Consider the following 16,761-nt stretch of genomic DNA (forward strand, 5'->3'; position numbering starts at 1 on the left):
TTGTTCACAGTGCTAAGCAGTTAGTACGTGGGGAGCCCAATGTTTCCTACATATGCTCACGGTACTACAGAGCCCCAGAACTCATCTTTGGAGCAACCGACTACACCTCCAGCATAGGTATATGAGCTTTAATCGTACCATGCAAATCATGCTTCAATAAACTACTCCTCTATTATGTTGCTATCACTTCTTATCATGATAAATACACAAATTCATGCCGAACACGAGCCTTGTGAAAAAGAAGTACATCTATAAATAGTATACTTAAGTGTGAACTGAATGTAATGTTTTTGGACACTTAATTGCATGTTAAATTACAGTTAAATAGAAATATATATTATAGTTTAAATTTATATTAAATGTAGTTAGTCAAACCATTTTATTTGACACTTAAGTACATTTTTATGTATAATTTAATTGTTAATTATGTCATCTTTAAAATATAGTTGAAGTGTACTGCTAAATCTACTGATAAGCATTGATGGTAAACTAAAATTATTTAAAAAAGCCATTAAAATTATAATCAAGTACTTTACATGTGCTTTGGAATGTTAGTCAATATATCAAAATAAGTGTACTGCTTTAAAGCAAGGCAAAATTTGATTAAAACAGTGACTTTTTAAAAAAATATATACAGTCAAAGTTTACATACACCTTGCAAAATCTGCAAATGAATCATGCAAAATTCATTATATTTTTTATTTAGTACTGACCTGAATAAGATATTTCACATAAAGTACATTAACATATAGTCCACAAGAGAGCAGTTGAATTTATAAAAATGACCACATTCAACACTTTACATACACTTGATTCTTAATACCGTGTTGTTACCTGAATGATCCACAGCTGTGTTTTTTTGATTTAGTGATAGTTGTTCATGAGTTTCTTGTTTGTCTTAAACAGTTAAACTGTCTGCTGTGCTTCAGAAAAATCCTTCAGGTCCCAAATTCTTTGTTTTTTTTGTGTATTTAAACACTTTCCAACAATGACTGTATGATTTTGAGATTCATCTTTTCACACTGAGGACAACTGAGGGACTCATATGCAACTATTACAGAAGGTTCAAATGCTCACTGATGCTTCAGCAGGAAAAATGATGCATTAGGAGCCGGAGGGTGAAAACTTTTTGAATTTGAAGATCAGGGTAAATTTATTATTTTCTCTTGTGGACTATATGTAAACATCTTTAATTTGAAATATCTTATTCAGGTCAGTACTAAATAAAAAATAACATGCATTTCGTATGATCTCTCTTAGTTTGGTAAAATAACATTTTACAGATTCTGCAAGGTGTATGTAAACTTTTGACTTCAACTGTGCTTTTAAGATTTCAAGTATACATTAAACACAATTAAATGCACATCTTTTTCACAAGAGAATACACTGATATATCAACCAGGTGAAAAATTGTGGGACTAGCAATAATCACACCAACTTGTTCGGTTAATATTCAATATCTACAGCCTAAATAATTCACATATGCATTTTTATCTGTATACTTTGGAGTAGATTTTGAGTAAATATTATGTAAAATTAATGTTTTAGTGATTTATTTATTTATTTTTCCCTCCATTTTTTTATTTACTATAATTCAGTTTGTTTTATATGTCAGAATATAGTGTCCACTTTGATCTCTAAATCTTGTGTCAGCCATTGAAAGTCAAATCAGTTGATTATTCGGTAACACTTTACAATAAGGGGTCTTTGTTAACATTAGCTAATGTATTAACTAACATGAACGAACAGTGAACAATACATTTATTACACTGTTTATTACTCTGTTAATTTTAGTTAAAAATACAGTCGTTCATTGTTTGTTCATGTAAGTTCACAGTGCATTAACTAATGGTAACAAACACAACTTGTGATTTTAATAATGCATCAGTAAATGTTGAAATTAACATTAAGATTAATAAATGCTGTAGAAGTGTTGTTCATTCTTAGTTCATGTTAACTAATGAACCTTATTGTAAAGTGTGACCGATCATTCATTTAGAGAATAGGCCCTGTACTGTACTGAAGGATCTCTTATCAACAACTAATGGATTTTTAGAGCATTGTTATGAGCCTTTGTTCGTATGACGTGTCATTGGTGATTTTGGAAGGACGTACAGTGAGTCCAGTAGGCACATAGTGTTTAGGATATGCTCTTGACCTCTGGCTAATAAGAATGTCCCGCTCAGCGTCGGCCCTCCCTCACTCTCTGCATCTCTCTGACCCGCTTTCTCTACAGACGTGTGGTCAGCTGGTTGCGTGCTAGCGGAACTGTTGCTAGGACAACCAATTTTCCCCGGCGACAGTGGCGTGGATCAGCTGGTGGAAATCATCAAGGTACTGGCGCCGCTACACCGCCGCTTCTGTCTGTGATTTAATCTCAGTGTTTGCATGACTTTGTAGGAAGAGCAACAATTGCAGCGTAACACTTAGTTGATGTTAGTCTGTAACCTTCAAATGTAAAAAGAAACAAGCTAGAATTAATTTTAATAAAATCAACTTTTACCTCTTAAGAAAAATAGTTCTAAACAGTACCAGAAAAGGGTTCTTCAGGCTGATACAGTTCTAAATAGAATCGTTACTACATGTAACATTCCTTTAAAGAACCATCTTTTTTTTGGAGTGTTGTATCTTAAAGTGCTGAAGAAACAGTTTGCTGTTATGTTGAGTGGTGTTTGTGTTTGTTTGTGCTCACAGGTGCTGGGCACTCCCACGCGGGAGCAGATTCGGGAAATGAACCCAAACTACACCGAGTTCAAATTCCCGCAGATTAAGGCCCATCCATGGACTAAGGTGAGTAAACAGGTACAGGTCAACAGTTTTACTACTTCTAGCACAGCCGCCTCCACCTCCGGCCGTCAGCTCGACTCATCGTCCTGGCTCCATTCCATTCACATCACCCATCTGCAGCACACAGGACTCGCAGACAGCATTTCATTTATTGTTCTTGTACACTCTACTTCTAAACTAATTAATGAAAGAAGGAACATTTCAGTCAGGATTGTGCCTGTATGTAGACTCTGCTGTAATGGTTAGCCAAGTGACCTTACAGTCTGTTCCCAATCCTAGTGAGCTGCCTACGTCGGAAGTCTGGTTCAGAAAAGGTAGGCGGAATAATTATGCTGCATCCTAAGATAGCTTGATATAGAAAGGAGAAGGCGATTCTATAATGCCTTGTGTCAAAAATATGCTTATATGGAAAGAGGAATTATAAATATGTATACTATAAATATTATGGATCATTCAATACAAAATAAAAATGAATAAGGCGGCTGCATGTTTAGACAGTTCACTAGGTTTTTGGAACAGAGCTGATGTCAGCCAGTGATGTCACATCCTCATGTCCATTTGAATTGAATGACCTCATCAGACATGCTCTACATTGCTTGCTGACTTCATTACACTTTTTACAACTGTTGTTTACTCTGTCGTCTAGCTTTTAGATTGTGGTATGCACTACTGTTCAAAAGTTTGGGGTTAGTATGATTTTTAAAAGCAGTTAGTACTTTTATTCAATTGATCGAAAGGATGTACCCGATTTCGAACACCCTGTTCGGAAAGTAAATGACGTGTACTACGGAACCCCTTAAGGGAATAGATACAAAATGGGAGGACAAAAAAATATATTTCAATGCTTTCTCTTTGACTACATCATTGGGTAATTATACTGTATATAAATTGCGGACATGAGGGAGCCGCTTTTAATATGCGGGACATTGAAATCGCTTTTAAATGCCTGCTCGCTTTTTCCTTTCACTTTCGAGATTCGCGATCACACGTACTCTGTGTATAGAGGGTTTGCACTTACGTCACAATTTGGTCAGTTACCCGGATGCGTGGCCATATTGGCGATACTCAGATGTAAACAACAGCATGGATTGCATGGTTAATGTACTACTGAATACATTGTTCTGCTAATTTATGCTGTGTAAACCATGGGAAAAATGTGTGGAAGCTGCTAAATTATATAGAGAAGAACTTATTAAGCAGGAAAAGGTGCAATATGGTGACAAACTAAAGTCAATAGGTGGTAAAAATACAGACAAGCAGTATTAATTAAAGGGATGGTTCACCTAAAAATGACACCCTCAAGGCATCCTAGGTGTATATGACTTCCTTCTTTCAGATGAATACAATTGGAGTTATATTAAAAATTATCCTGGCACTTTCAAGCTTTAGAATGGCAATAGGTGGGTGTTTCTCTTCATCAGTCAAAAACAAGTCCAATAAAGTGCATCCATCCATAATAAAAAGTGCCTCACACAGCTCTGGGGGGTGAATAAAGGCCTCCTGTAGCAAATCCATGAGTTTTTGTAAGAAAAATATCCATATTCAAAACATAAGAATCAATTTAATCTAGCTTGCTAGATTACGTTCCATGGAGATAGGTAAACACAGCACCGGTCATGAAATAGAAAATCAAAATGAGGATTTGTAAAGAAAAATGTCAGAAGATTTCCATATAAACCAAGAGGAGACTGGCTTAGCCAAAGTAAGGAAACTGCTTCCTTTGCTCCTGTAAACAAACGTTGGTTTGTGCTAGACTCACCAGCGCATACGCAACATCGACATCCTACGTCATCCGCCCGGAAGGCTTCCATGTACAACCAGTTGGCGCAAGCTAGATTAAAGTGATTATTATGTTTTGAATACAGATATTTTTCTTACAAAAATGCATCAGTTGTATGTATTCACCCCCTGGTGCTGCGTGAGGCACTTTTTATTATGGATGGATGCACTTTTTGGACTTGTTTTGGACTGATAAAGAGAAACACCCGCCTAATGGCATTCTAAAGCTTGAAAGTGCCAGGATAATTGGCAATGTTGTCAAGATTTTTGATCTGAAAATCCTGGTTCAGTTTGGCCAACCAAAAAAATCCCTTTTGTTCCTCAGACAGTTTTTTGCACTCTTCTCCTTGATTTGTTATGACTCTTGGCAAATGTAGTACACTTTTTATTATAAATGAATGCACTTTATTGGACTTGCTTTGAGCTGATGAAGAGAAACACCTGCCTATTGCTTGGAAGTGCCAGGAAAATTTTTAATATAACTGAATTGGATTTGTCTGAAAGAAGGACGTCATATAGAACTAGGATGCCTGGAGGGTGAGTAAATAATAAGGTAATTGTCATTTTTGGGTGAATTATCCCTTAAAGAAATTAGCCTAATATTTCCCCTACTTGACAAGAAATGAAAACAACAAACAAGAATGTTGTCAAGATTCTTGATCTGGAAATCCTGGTTCAGGTTGGTTAACCAAAAAACGTTTGTTTGCCTTTTGTTCCGCAGACAATTTTTTGCACTCTTCTCCTTGATTTGTTTTAACTTTTGGCAGTCTATAGTACTCCAAATGTTTTTCCTGGTCCGACCAATTAGTACAGCCCAAAACATGACAATACCCTGATAGCACATATACAGAGACGCAGCAATAATCAGCAAAATATGCAAGTTTTATTTGGTTCAGTGGCATTGTTTGTGTTCAGTGCCGCCAATAAGGCTGACTGATAGCGCGTCATGATAACACTCTATACTTTGAAGTACTTACCACACATTTGACAAGATTAGATGTTTGTCAGTGATGCTCAGAATCTGCAAATCATTTGCTATCGCCCTATCAGTCTTCTCTCCTTACTCTGTTTATGTGGTAAGTGAAGTTTTATGTACTGTAATGTAACAGGCTACCGCTAACAAGCCACTAACTATGTCCCTTTAGTGCCTCCATAGAATGCGTTATTTATTTTCCGTGCCTTTCCAAATACGGATGCACTATTTGGGCACATCCCTAAAAAATTATGTTCTTTTGAACTTTATTTGTCTAACAATTCTGAAAATGATCATGGTTTGCACAAAATATTAAGCATTAAGCAACTCTTTGAACACTGATAATAATATGAAATGTTTCTTGAGAAGCAAATCAGCATATTATAATGATTTCTGAAGGATCTTGTGACACTGAAGACTGGGGTAATGATGCTGAAAATTCAGCTTTGCATCACAGGAATAAATTGCGTTTCATTAAAATGTAATATGACCCCAAACTCTTGAACAGTAGTGTAGTGTTATGCCTTGCAACCGTAAATGTTGTCATGTACATCAAACTGAGCTTGCTGAGTCATTTGAAAATGCTGTTGAAGGACAGATGAACTGTTCCAGATGGACATGTTATAACTGGTAATAATCTTGGTACTTTTCTTTGGTATGATTAGAAGGGGAAGTCCACACAAACTAAAACTCATTTTTTATTCATTACTTTAAAACACAATTCATACTTAAAAATTATGATGCAGATCTCAAATTGATATTTTTGTGTGCCCGTTATACTAAAGCTATAGTTCACACTATAGTACGCATGAAGTATAATAGCAGGATTTCTCAGGTGCCCCCTGGTGGTCATTGTATGCAGTGCACAACTGAGCTGCAGGGTGTGTTTAGTCTTATCCTGCTTCCAACCAGACCCCTCCCTTCAACACAGTCTTACCTTCTGCACAGGATATGCCCCAATGCCTATGACTCAAACACCTCTGAAGGCTGAAATGCCTTCCTTTTCATCCGCTTCTTGTAAGCCAGAGCTTGAGCTTCAGTTGTTGTGTAATAATAATCAGATATAAACAAGTCTTATTTGAATTATTGCACTTCTTGAAGACTTGGCTACAAAAAGCATTTGAACATTTCATCCTTACTACACTGGAAAACGTATACAGCACCTTTAATACCCCATAATTGGGCATGATGTCATCCTGGGGCCTCATTTATAAAGCTGTGCATATAGTCATCCTAAATGTAATGTAAGGTAATTTCCTGAATGATTCATTGATGATTCAGTTTCTTCTGATTCATAAAACATACATAGCTAAAGGCATGTCACGGCTTTATTAATCGCATATCATGTGCATATGAAGTGATCATTTAGATGGAATTAAGAAAGCTTATGCAAAGTTACAATGTCACAATGTGTGATTATTAATTTAAAAAACAGTTTGTATGCACACTTTTTAATTATGTTATAATAATGCATTCTGTTAGTACAACATGGAACAAGGACACTGAGTGTTACGCAAAGTGTTATTGATGCGTATTTAAGGAAATGTACACCTTACTAATATACTCTTACTAAGCATCTGAAATGTCTCCGCAGGTGTTTCGGCCACGCACACCTCCTGAAGCCATCGCGTTGTGCTCGCGGCTCTTAGAGTACACGCCGACTGCTCGACTGACCCCGCTAGAGGCCTGCGCTCATTCCTTCTTTGATGAACTGCGGGATCCCAATGTTAAACTTCCTAATGGACGTGAGAAACCGTCCTTATTCAACTTCACAACTCAAGGTTTGATTTTGCATTTGCTTTTATGAAGAAATGTTCTGTCAAATGCAAGGTAATCAGCTTTTTGATGTTGTTTTGCAATCTGTTTTTTGTTTTATGACTCAGAGCTGTCCAGTAACCCATCCCTGGCCTCTATCCTAATTCCTGCTCATGCACGTAACCAGGCAGGAGCTTCTACCCCCACCAACGCCTCTGCCACTTCAGGTCAGTCTTCGTTTTGGACCTTGTGTGCTCATCTGACATCTCTTATATTTTGGATATAGCTCACTCTGATACAGTGTTCATATCACATATATAAGTAATTTTATTTCACAGTAACAATATGTATCACGATATAGTTATTTTTGCTTTAAATGAGGTCTTATGTTATCACAAAAAAATAATACTAGACTAAAAAAAAAAAAGAAAAGCACCTCAAGCTCACTGAAGAAACTAGTTTAAAGCAATAGGACAAACTATAGTAGAACAAAAAAAAAAGTAAGAAATGCTGTATAAAAACACTGCATATTCTTCGCTGTGTCAATTAAATATTTCTTATCAAAGTTACAAAAGTGATTTAGTCAAGATCAGTAAGAGATTTTCTCTCTTTTATTGTTTTATTTTACACGAATGACGGTCAGCAGAAATATTAGACCACTGTCACTTTAAGAGCTGCCCGGATTCAATATACTGTTGCACGTGTTTTCTTTCTCAGCTGTTTGCTTTCACTTAAGACCTAAATTACTGTGTTTACGAGGCAAAGACGGGCACTTTGACACATACAAGTGTGTTTATTTAACCATTCAAGGCCTAAAAATAACTGTCCAGTACTCTGGCACTCTATGAGCGCCGTCTTCACGTGTGCGCGCCTCTCTTACAGTAACAGTCTCTCAGACACAGCACGTGTATAGTGAAATGACTATCCTTTGCTGCTGATTGAATTTCGATGACTTAAAATCACTTGTTTTTAAACCACAACTCTTAAAATCTTTGATACGTTTTCGTGACCATGCAGCACAGCAACGTCATGTGAGTGTGTAACTGTGATAGGGACGATAGTCCAAAATCTCTACCGGTTGACAGTTTTCTATCCATTAATCCATGTCTACTGGTATATCGCCCAACCCTAGTTCATATGCATTATTATTTTTGTATAGCTGTTACAGTATTGCCTGTTTTATTATGTTTTTATTCATTGATGTATAAAACTGTCCAAATGTGCCAAGTTTTTAGCCATTTTTTTCATGTTTTTATTCTTGTTATTATATGATTTAAATAAACTTTTATACAATTTTCCAAAAAAATATTTACATTTAATAACTCTACAAACATCATGTGGTCTAACTATCTATCAAAAGTAATGACATATTTCCTTATCCGTCTTCATTTTCAAAAAAGGTTTTAAATTATTTTAAAAGGGATACTAAGGGGAGTTGCACCACATGACATGACATGACAACCAGTGTTGTTACTAAGTAAAACTGTTAAACTTATAATTTTTTTTTTCTTAATTGAAATAAAGCTAAAATAAAATATTAAAAAAATAGAAATGTATATAAAATATACACACTACCGCTCAAATTGATCAAAAATACAGCAAAAAAGTTATATTGTGAAATATCATTACGATGTAAAACAATGTTCTTCTGTTTTAATATACATTAAACATCAAATTAATTTCTGTGATCAAAGCTGAATTTTCAGCATCATTTCTCCAGTCTTCAGTGTCACATGATCCTTCAGAAATCATTCTAATATACTGATTTATTATCAGTGCTGGAAACAGTTGTGTTGCTTAATATCTTTTTGGAACCTGTGATACTTTTTTTCAGGATTCTGTGATAAAATAACAGCATTTATTTAAAATAGAAATCTTTTTAACAATTTACACTACTGTTTAAAAGTTTGGGGTCAGTACTTTTTTATTCTTTCTTTTTTTTGAAGAAATTAATACTTTTATTCACCAAGGATGTGTTAAATTAATAAAAATTGATAGCATAGATTTACATTGTTAGAAAAGATTTATATTTTGAATAAGTGCTGTTCTTTGTAACTTGTTATTCATCAAAGAATCCTGAAAAAAAGAATTACAGGTTCCAAAAAAAAAAAAAAAAAAAATGTAAATAATAAAAAGAGCAAAAAAACTTATTAAATATTATTAAACTTATTAAAAATTAAATACTGTGTTGGACCACAAAACCAGTCATAAGGGTAAATTTTCTTAAATTAAGATCATCTGAAATAATAACTGAATAAATACGCTTTCCATTGATGTATGGTTTGTTATGATAGGACAATATTTGGCTGAGATACAACTATTTGCAAATCTGGATTCTGAGGTTGCAAAAAAGAAAAAAAAAAAACACTTTAAAAATTGTCCAAATGAAGTTCTTTGCAGTGCATATTACTAATTAAAAATTAAGGTTTGATATAGTTACGGTAGGAAATTCACAAAATATCTTAACATAACATGATCTTTACGTAAAATCCTAATGATTTTTGCCGTAAAATAAAAAAAATCAATCATTTTGACCCATACAGTGTATTATTGGCTATTGCTACAAATATATCTGTGCTACTTAAGACTAGTTTTGTGGTCCAGGGTCACATAACAAAAAAATAAAAATAAAATTCATAGTAATACCTGAACTAAGCTTGCCTTGTTAAACTATTTTATATTTTAATAGACTTGGTAAGGGCCTTTAGGGCTCATTAATATTAATATTATGTCATTTTAGGTTTTGTTTTTTCTGCATTAAAATATAATGCTAAACTACTTTCTTTAATAAATTTATTTATTTGTGAATTTAAACAAAAATGTAATTGTATTGTATTTTGTATTTATTTATTTATAAAGAACTTTTCAGGCTACACTGTAACTCCAAAGTGCTGTACATCAAAAATAATTAAGAAAAAATGATATGATAAAAAACAAGACAACAAACATCAATAATAAATAACCCAGCAAACAGTTAAAATGCCAGAGTTTATCATACAAGATAATCTATGATTTGCATTTTGAATGTATTTTTGAAGACCCTCTTTCCTGACCTTCAAAACATGCAATATATATACTAATAAAAATGTTTTCTCTTTATGTCCAGATGCCAATAGTGGAGATCGCAGTCAGACCACAACTGCAGCCTCTGCCTCCGCCTCCAACACCTCAACCTGAGAGCCCCAGCCAATCAGACCTGACCCTGCCTCCGAGGCCACGCCCACCCCACTGCTCACCAGCTTAATGGGCAGGAAATGAGTCACGTACCCATCACTCTTATTCAGACTCCAAGAGCCAACCTTCATTTACGTCTTTTTTGTTTTTGTTTTTACAAAGTTCAAAATTACACGTGTGGAAAAGCCTCGTCGGGGGTAATTCACGAGAACGACAGACACAGGGAAAAAGAGAGAGAGCGGTGAGAAAACGGGTCAGGAAGGGGAAGGGGTTAAACCATAAAACCTGGTCCGTGACCAGCCGGAACTTTTTTTGTTGTTGTTGTTTCATTCTCAGAGGACAATCTTGTTACGTAAGCAATCCGGTAGCCAGATCCATCCACTTCCGTTTGCATTTGGGCTCCCCTTTCTCTCACCTGGACCGTCTCCTGCTACACATTCTGTCCCTTTACACTGTCCTGGGCCTTTAATCGCGCATGGCTTGAATTTGGTTGGGAGCACCCTATGTATACAGTACATATATATATGCATATAGTGTGTATATTCATATATATGTATATGTATTGGGTGAAAATGATGCAAGCACTCAAAACTAGAGGAAATATCGTATCTAATCGTATCTAACAAACACAAGGCACCGTACCAAGAGGTATAAATATAAAAAACGCATGTTCCAACTGCAAAGACAACAGAGGAATGCTCTGTTACAGGAGTTTTAAGTCATCTTGTTTTATAAAATGGGCGGGCTGTTGGGGAAGGCCAGACTCTTTGATTGACAGGTGAGACGTGCGTCTCCATCTCTGTGTTCTTGTATGATATATACATACACAGTTTATATATTACTTTGCATTATGTAAAATATATATATATATAGTTATATATAGAGCTATATCTAGCATCATCGGTTCTGAATCCATCAGTTTGTCAGCGCGGCGGCCAATTTCACCGCTGACTGAAGTGATACAGTATGTGTATGACTTAGGAGTCTGCTGGAGCTCTTTTCTAGCAAGCGTTTCGCTCTTCTCTGCTGTTTTCTGTTAGCCTGGTAGAATTAGAGATCACCTTCTGTCCTGATTTCCTCTCGTTATTTATTGTCCCGTGTGTGTCAGTGTCGTAGTGTTCAGATTCATTGTTCTGATCCACACAGCTAAGCATAAAGAACACATGAAGACGTGGCGCAGACTTCACAGAGACTGTGTTTGCGCTCCATTCGCAACGGCTGTGTTGTTTTAACCACTACTTTTTTCTCCGTCGTGTCTCGGCATACTTTCAACCTGCTTACGGAAAAATGTACTTTTTTCTTTCCCAAAATGTCTTAATACGCAAAGTATAGCAGTATGAGAAAACAACAGACGTGTATATACAGTACAGCACCGTTGCTCCTCACCAAATTCTGGCTTTTGCTTTTACTTTTTATGTTTTGTTTTGATTTTTTGTATAATTTGTGAGCGTGTGTGAGCGAGCGAGTGAGTTCTGCTATGTACATAAATAAGCTGACCTGAGAACTGTTAATGAGCGAAAACAAAGACGAGGGATTAAATGGATCAAAGAAAAAACAAAAAAAGATTAAAAACAGATTTAAAAGATCAGGGCATCAATGACCTGTTTGTTGGATACTGTAGACAAGGAGCTTTCTCCAGCCATATAGTTCAATCTTATCTGTACAGTAGGTGCCAGCTATATTATTGTAACTATAACTAGTAATGTATAGTGTATCTATAGTTTGGAGTGCCTTTGCTTCCATACACTTCCTGTCCCTTGACCACACCCACTTCCTGTCCACACACAAGACAGACCACACCCCTTCCGGTAACCCTCTGCAGGTGCTTTTAATTGGTCTGAACGACTGACAGCCGACAGCCACATTCGTGGCATTTCTGTAGATGTTTTTCCTCATTTTTTTGTTTTTGTGTGTGGAGGAAGTCACGTTCCTGTGGAGCCAATCACAATGTATGTTCTTACACTCGTTCCACTACCAAAGTGAACCAACTATGAGCGTGTTGTGATGTAACTGCGACATCCCAGGGGCAATAATAATGATTTCTTTGTGTTTTTGCTCGTTGGCCAGCTGACAGTACGCAGTAGAGATGTCACGTAGCACCCGCCGGACCCTCATCCCCGCACCCTCAGTGTAAAGCTTGCTTGTAAGATACGCGTTCATAGATGTGTTGCTTTCCACGAATGGTGTGACCACTTCTCGTGACTAAAGTTAGAGTAAAAATGTAAAGACACAAGGGTTAAAAACAATTACCAAAATAAAAAAAAGACAAAAAAATTGTTTTAAGGACTGTGGGCTAAATAAAGACTATCACATTACATACACTTATTGGGAAAAAAAAGTTGTCTTGATTTAAAATGGAAAAAAGGAAAAAAAAATACAACCTGTATAACATTAATATTACTTGAATGCCTCTGTTTGTGACTGAAATTTTTATTTTATTTTAAATATATTCTTTTTCTGTGAAGGTATGCTAAATGTCTCCTCTCCTTGTAAATATGTCCGTTTTGGTCCTTGGTGTGACTTGGATTCAGAGACTAGTTACCTGGTACTGTAATTTGCATTAAATAAAGAGTAGGATAGCTTGGAAATGACCCTGCATTTGCCACGTGTCTTTCTTTTCACAGCTCAAAATGTGGCTGACCTCAAATTGAGTCCATTTAGACTAAATTAAAGTGGAATTAAATGTCTCTCTTTTTTTCTTCACTCTTGTCTAAGATGTTTAAAGGTGATTTTGGTAAGTACCTGAATTCAAATAAAACATTTGAAATGTGTTTTAAGTAATGTAAGTTTTGTTTGGGGAAAAATGCATCTGTGTTACACATCGGATCTAAAGTTTGGGTCAATTTTGGGGCAGGAATTTGATTTACAGGTATGGAACGGAAGAAGAAAAATACATGCCTTTAATAGTTGAAATTATGACATACTTAAGTAATAAATACGACATAAAAAGTTGAAATTATGACTTTAAAAGTCAATTATGAGACAAAAAGTCACAATTATGACTTAAGTCATAATTACAAGATATATTTGCTGTTGAATGCAAATGATACAAGTAGGCCGGCGCCGAGAAAGGTAAGTGAAAAAAAAATCCCAAAACGAAGCCCGTATATCATTTCAAGTACGTTCATAATCCTGTAAAACGTTGTTGGGTGTTGACGTTAATAACCTAATAATATGGTTTCGTTAAATAATACAAAGGCTAATACAAAATTATGTACATTACATTTTATTACAAATGCCTCTAAAGGGCGCCAAAGACTTAATTGCTGTTGTTACACTTACAGGAGGATCAAATTCTTGTTTAATATTGACCAAACATTTAATTCAATTCAATTATCCAGTTAATCTTTCAAAAGAAATGCTACAGCCTTTATAATTTATTCAACAAAAACATGTGGACATGATAACCCTTGTCTAAATTATCCATGGTTTTATCATAGTAAAACTGCTTAATTTTCTTTTGTGTGATTTCTGAATGTCTGAGACAATAAAATCAGTCAGACAACTGTATTAAAAAATCATGGCAGCAGGCAGGGGCTTTCTAGGATTTTAAAACATCAGGGGTTAGTGGTGTTGGGTGGGAGCTCAAATCATGCTCACGTAAGATTTTGTTAGACACAGGTGGTTGAACCTGGGTCCGGGGGCATTAAACTGGGGGTTAAAGACCTTGTCACACTGTGAACAATAGTAAATAGTAATCACTGCAAATAGCAAACATATCAAAGTATTATAACAAAATTATAACTTTACAAAAATATGTTGGACAAATAAAATAATAAATTTGAAGATGTATTTATAACTGTAGCAAATATATATATTTGCATGCAAAAATAGGACCCTATTTTCCCCCAGATTTCTTTTTTTTTTTTTTTTTTTTTTCTAATTCTGTTTTGTTTTCATTTTTCTGGACTTCTTTTTAATGGTTCAATTTAATTTATTAATCAAAATGTTATTAATCATGTGTAATTAATTAAAACCATGAATCTTATACAATTTACCATCAATTTATCAACAGTTGTATGTAGCATGTCTGTTTAGTTGAATGCATAAAACAACTTTTATTTATTTTTACAATAGCCTTATGGAATTCTGTGTTGTGTATTGTTCTGGTTATCAAATGAAGGTATAAAATATTAATTAAATAGATCTTCTAATGAAAATTATATTTTATTTTTTACTATTCAAATTTAAAACAGAAATATTGTGTGAGGAATTTGTATACATTTTTATTAATTAATAGTAGTACTTTCACTTTGACGGGTTACCGTGAGGGAGGAATAAAGCATAAGGTAAGGCAGCAAATATGCAAATAAGACTGGAATTGGACTGTGTGTTTGTTTATATGCATTAATTGGAGCGTGAACAGTGAGAGATGTTGAGGCAGGTGCCACGCTAAATTGTGGCAGGTTTTGTCTTGTAATTATGACTTAAGTATATAATAATTTTGACTTTTTAAGGCATTATTTTTTATCTTACCTGGCGGAAATGGGCTTCCATAGACTGGTGATCTTGGGTCTATGATCTGACCAATCATAACGCAGAACCGCCATTTTTGTCCGACAAACAAGCCAGACAGGAGAGTAGATAAACGTCGGTGGACCTGAAATTGGAAAATTATGTGTACTAACATCATTCTGCGGTTGACACTAGATAACTTTATTCAGATTTTCATTCATGATTATTTCAGTTATATAACTAGTAAAGAGGAAGAAATTATCTGTTCACGAACTGAGGCGCTACAGTGATCTGCCACGACCAGTGTTGGGAAGGTTACTTTGGAAATGTAATAGGTTACAGATTACAAGTTACTTGATTTAAAATGTAATAAGTAGTGTAACTTTTCAATTACTTTATTAAAGTAATGTAACATTACTTTTAATTACTTTTTGATTACTTTTCTAAATTTCTAATATTTTCAACTGTTAATCATTTTAAAACATTTAAACCAGGCAGAGTTAACCTTACAGTAGCACTCAACACTGATTACTGTCAGACTTTCAAAATCCTTTATCACTTAAATTAAGATTATAATAAGTAAGGGATAATATACATCTTTATTTTGCGATAACAACTGGCTGAATGTACATTATCTCACTTATTACACAGCTGCTTGATAGATTATTTAGATGTTTTGTGTCAAAATGATTAGACACGAAACACTGATCTGAGTTGAAATATTTGAACGCAAAGCTTCCATGAAGAAATCAGTTGCTAGCAAACGGCAAGTTCAAACTAGACATTTTAGGGATACACTGCAGTCATACCAGTTTTCTTACAAAACATTTCATCACATAAATAATTAAGTAGTAGTACTAGTTTGTTAGTTATCTTGTAATCCATTACAATGTACCAAAAAAAATGGCAGCAGCAGCGTTTGTATGAAACAACAGAGCAAGTCCACGAGGCCAGGGTGACAGAATTAAGAAATTGTACAGATAATATTGAATTAAGCTTTATACATTAAGCTACATGCATATAGCACTGACTTAAGTTGCCCCAAAAGAGTCTGAGCTGTGTAATAATTTAATTAAAGCACAGCCACCACAAATTCAGACTTTTTTATTTGTTTACTTATTTTTTGGGGAATCGAACTCGGGTCACCGTGAGCGCAGTTGCGTTATACGTCATAACAAGATCATAACATAACATCATAACAAGAAATAGTTTAATAGCTATGATACTGGGTTTGAAATCAAATGTTTGCATAGTTATGACAGAAAACACTAGCATCTAACAATGCCTTGGAAAAAACAATCTTAAAAAATAAAGTTTATGCATAAACCCAAATAGGAAATAAAACAGTTATCGAATAAGCATGTGTCCTATTCTGTGTCCTAAACTCCTGAAACATTGGTGTCTCGTTTTAGAGCAGTCAATGCAATTTAAAAGAAGTCAACTGAATCTGTAAGTGGGGGTGGGTGTGTGAAAAAATTCAGATGTAATCCCCTTTGTAATCACTGGCATTTTTCATTTTCACTGACATATTTTTTATCAGTACCTGGAGCTAATTACAATTATGTTTATTTTGTAATTAAATTACGTAATTCTGTTACATGTAACCAGTTACTCCCCAACACTGGCCACGACACATCTAAGAGCCATGAAACGGTATTTATGGTTTAAATTTCTTAAATGACAAAATGTGAGAGCTGAAACTTTGCTTCATACGTAAAGTAACCTGCTCTGTCTTGTCTGTTGGTGCCTTGTCTGTCGCCGTGATGTGTTTTTTACTGATTTTGCGTGAGAGCTTCTAGAAAATAGACACAGTTACACAGTAAAAGATTCCACACACA

The 16,761-nt window shown here is 35.0% G+C and overlaps 1 protein-coding gene across 2 annotated transcripts in view; it reads left to right on the plus strand.

The window, feature by feature from the left end:
* The window catches only part of gsk3ba (glycogen synthase kinase 3 beta, genome duplicate a), a 62,140-nt gene extending 49,081 nt beyond the window's left edge, over positions 1–13,059 (plus strand). The window contains exons 6-11 of one of the 2 annotated variants that reach the window (XM_051118875.1): positions 11–117; positions 2,237–2,334; positions 2,695–2,802; positions 7,134–7,320; positions 7,423–7,521; positions 10,401–13,059. In XM_051118875.1, the coding sequence (XP_050974832.1) occupies positions 11–117; positions 2,237–2,334; positions 2,695–2,802; positions 7,134–7,320; positions 7,423–7,521; positions 10,401–10,471 (670 nt within the window). In that variant the 3' untranslated portion in view covers positions 10,472–13,059. The remainder of the gene's footprint in view (positions 1–10; positions 118–2,236; positions 2,335–2,694; positions 2,803–7,133; positions 7,321–7,422; positions 7,522–10,400) is intronic. The other variant, XM_051118876.1, reaches the window with a different exon arrangement.
* The last annotated feature ends 3,702 nt before the right edge of the window (positions 13,060–16,761 follow it).

Source organism: Labeo rohita, chromosome 9, assembly GCF_022985175.1.
Source record: "Labeo rohita strain BAU-BD-2019 chromosome 9, IGBB_LRoh.1.0, whole genome shotgun sequence".
NCBI lineage: Eukaryota > Metazoa > Chordata > Actinopteri > Cypriniformes > Cyprinidae > Labeo > Labeo rohita.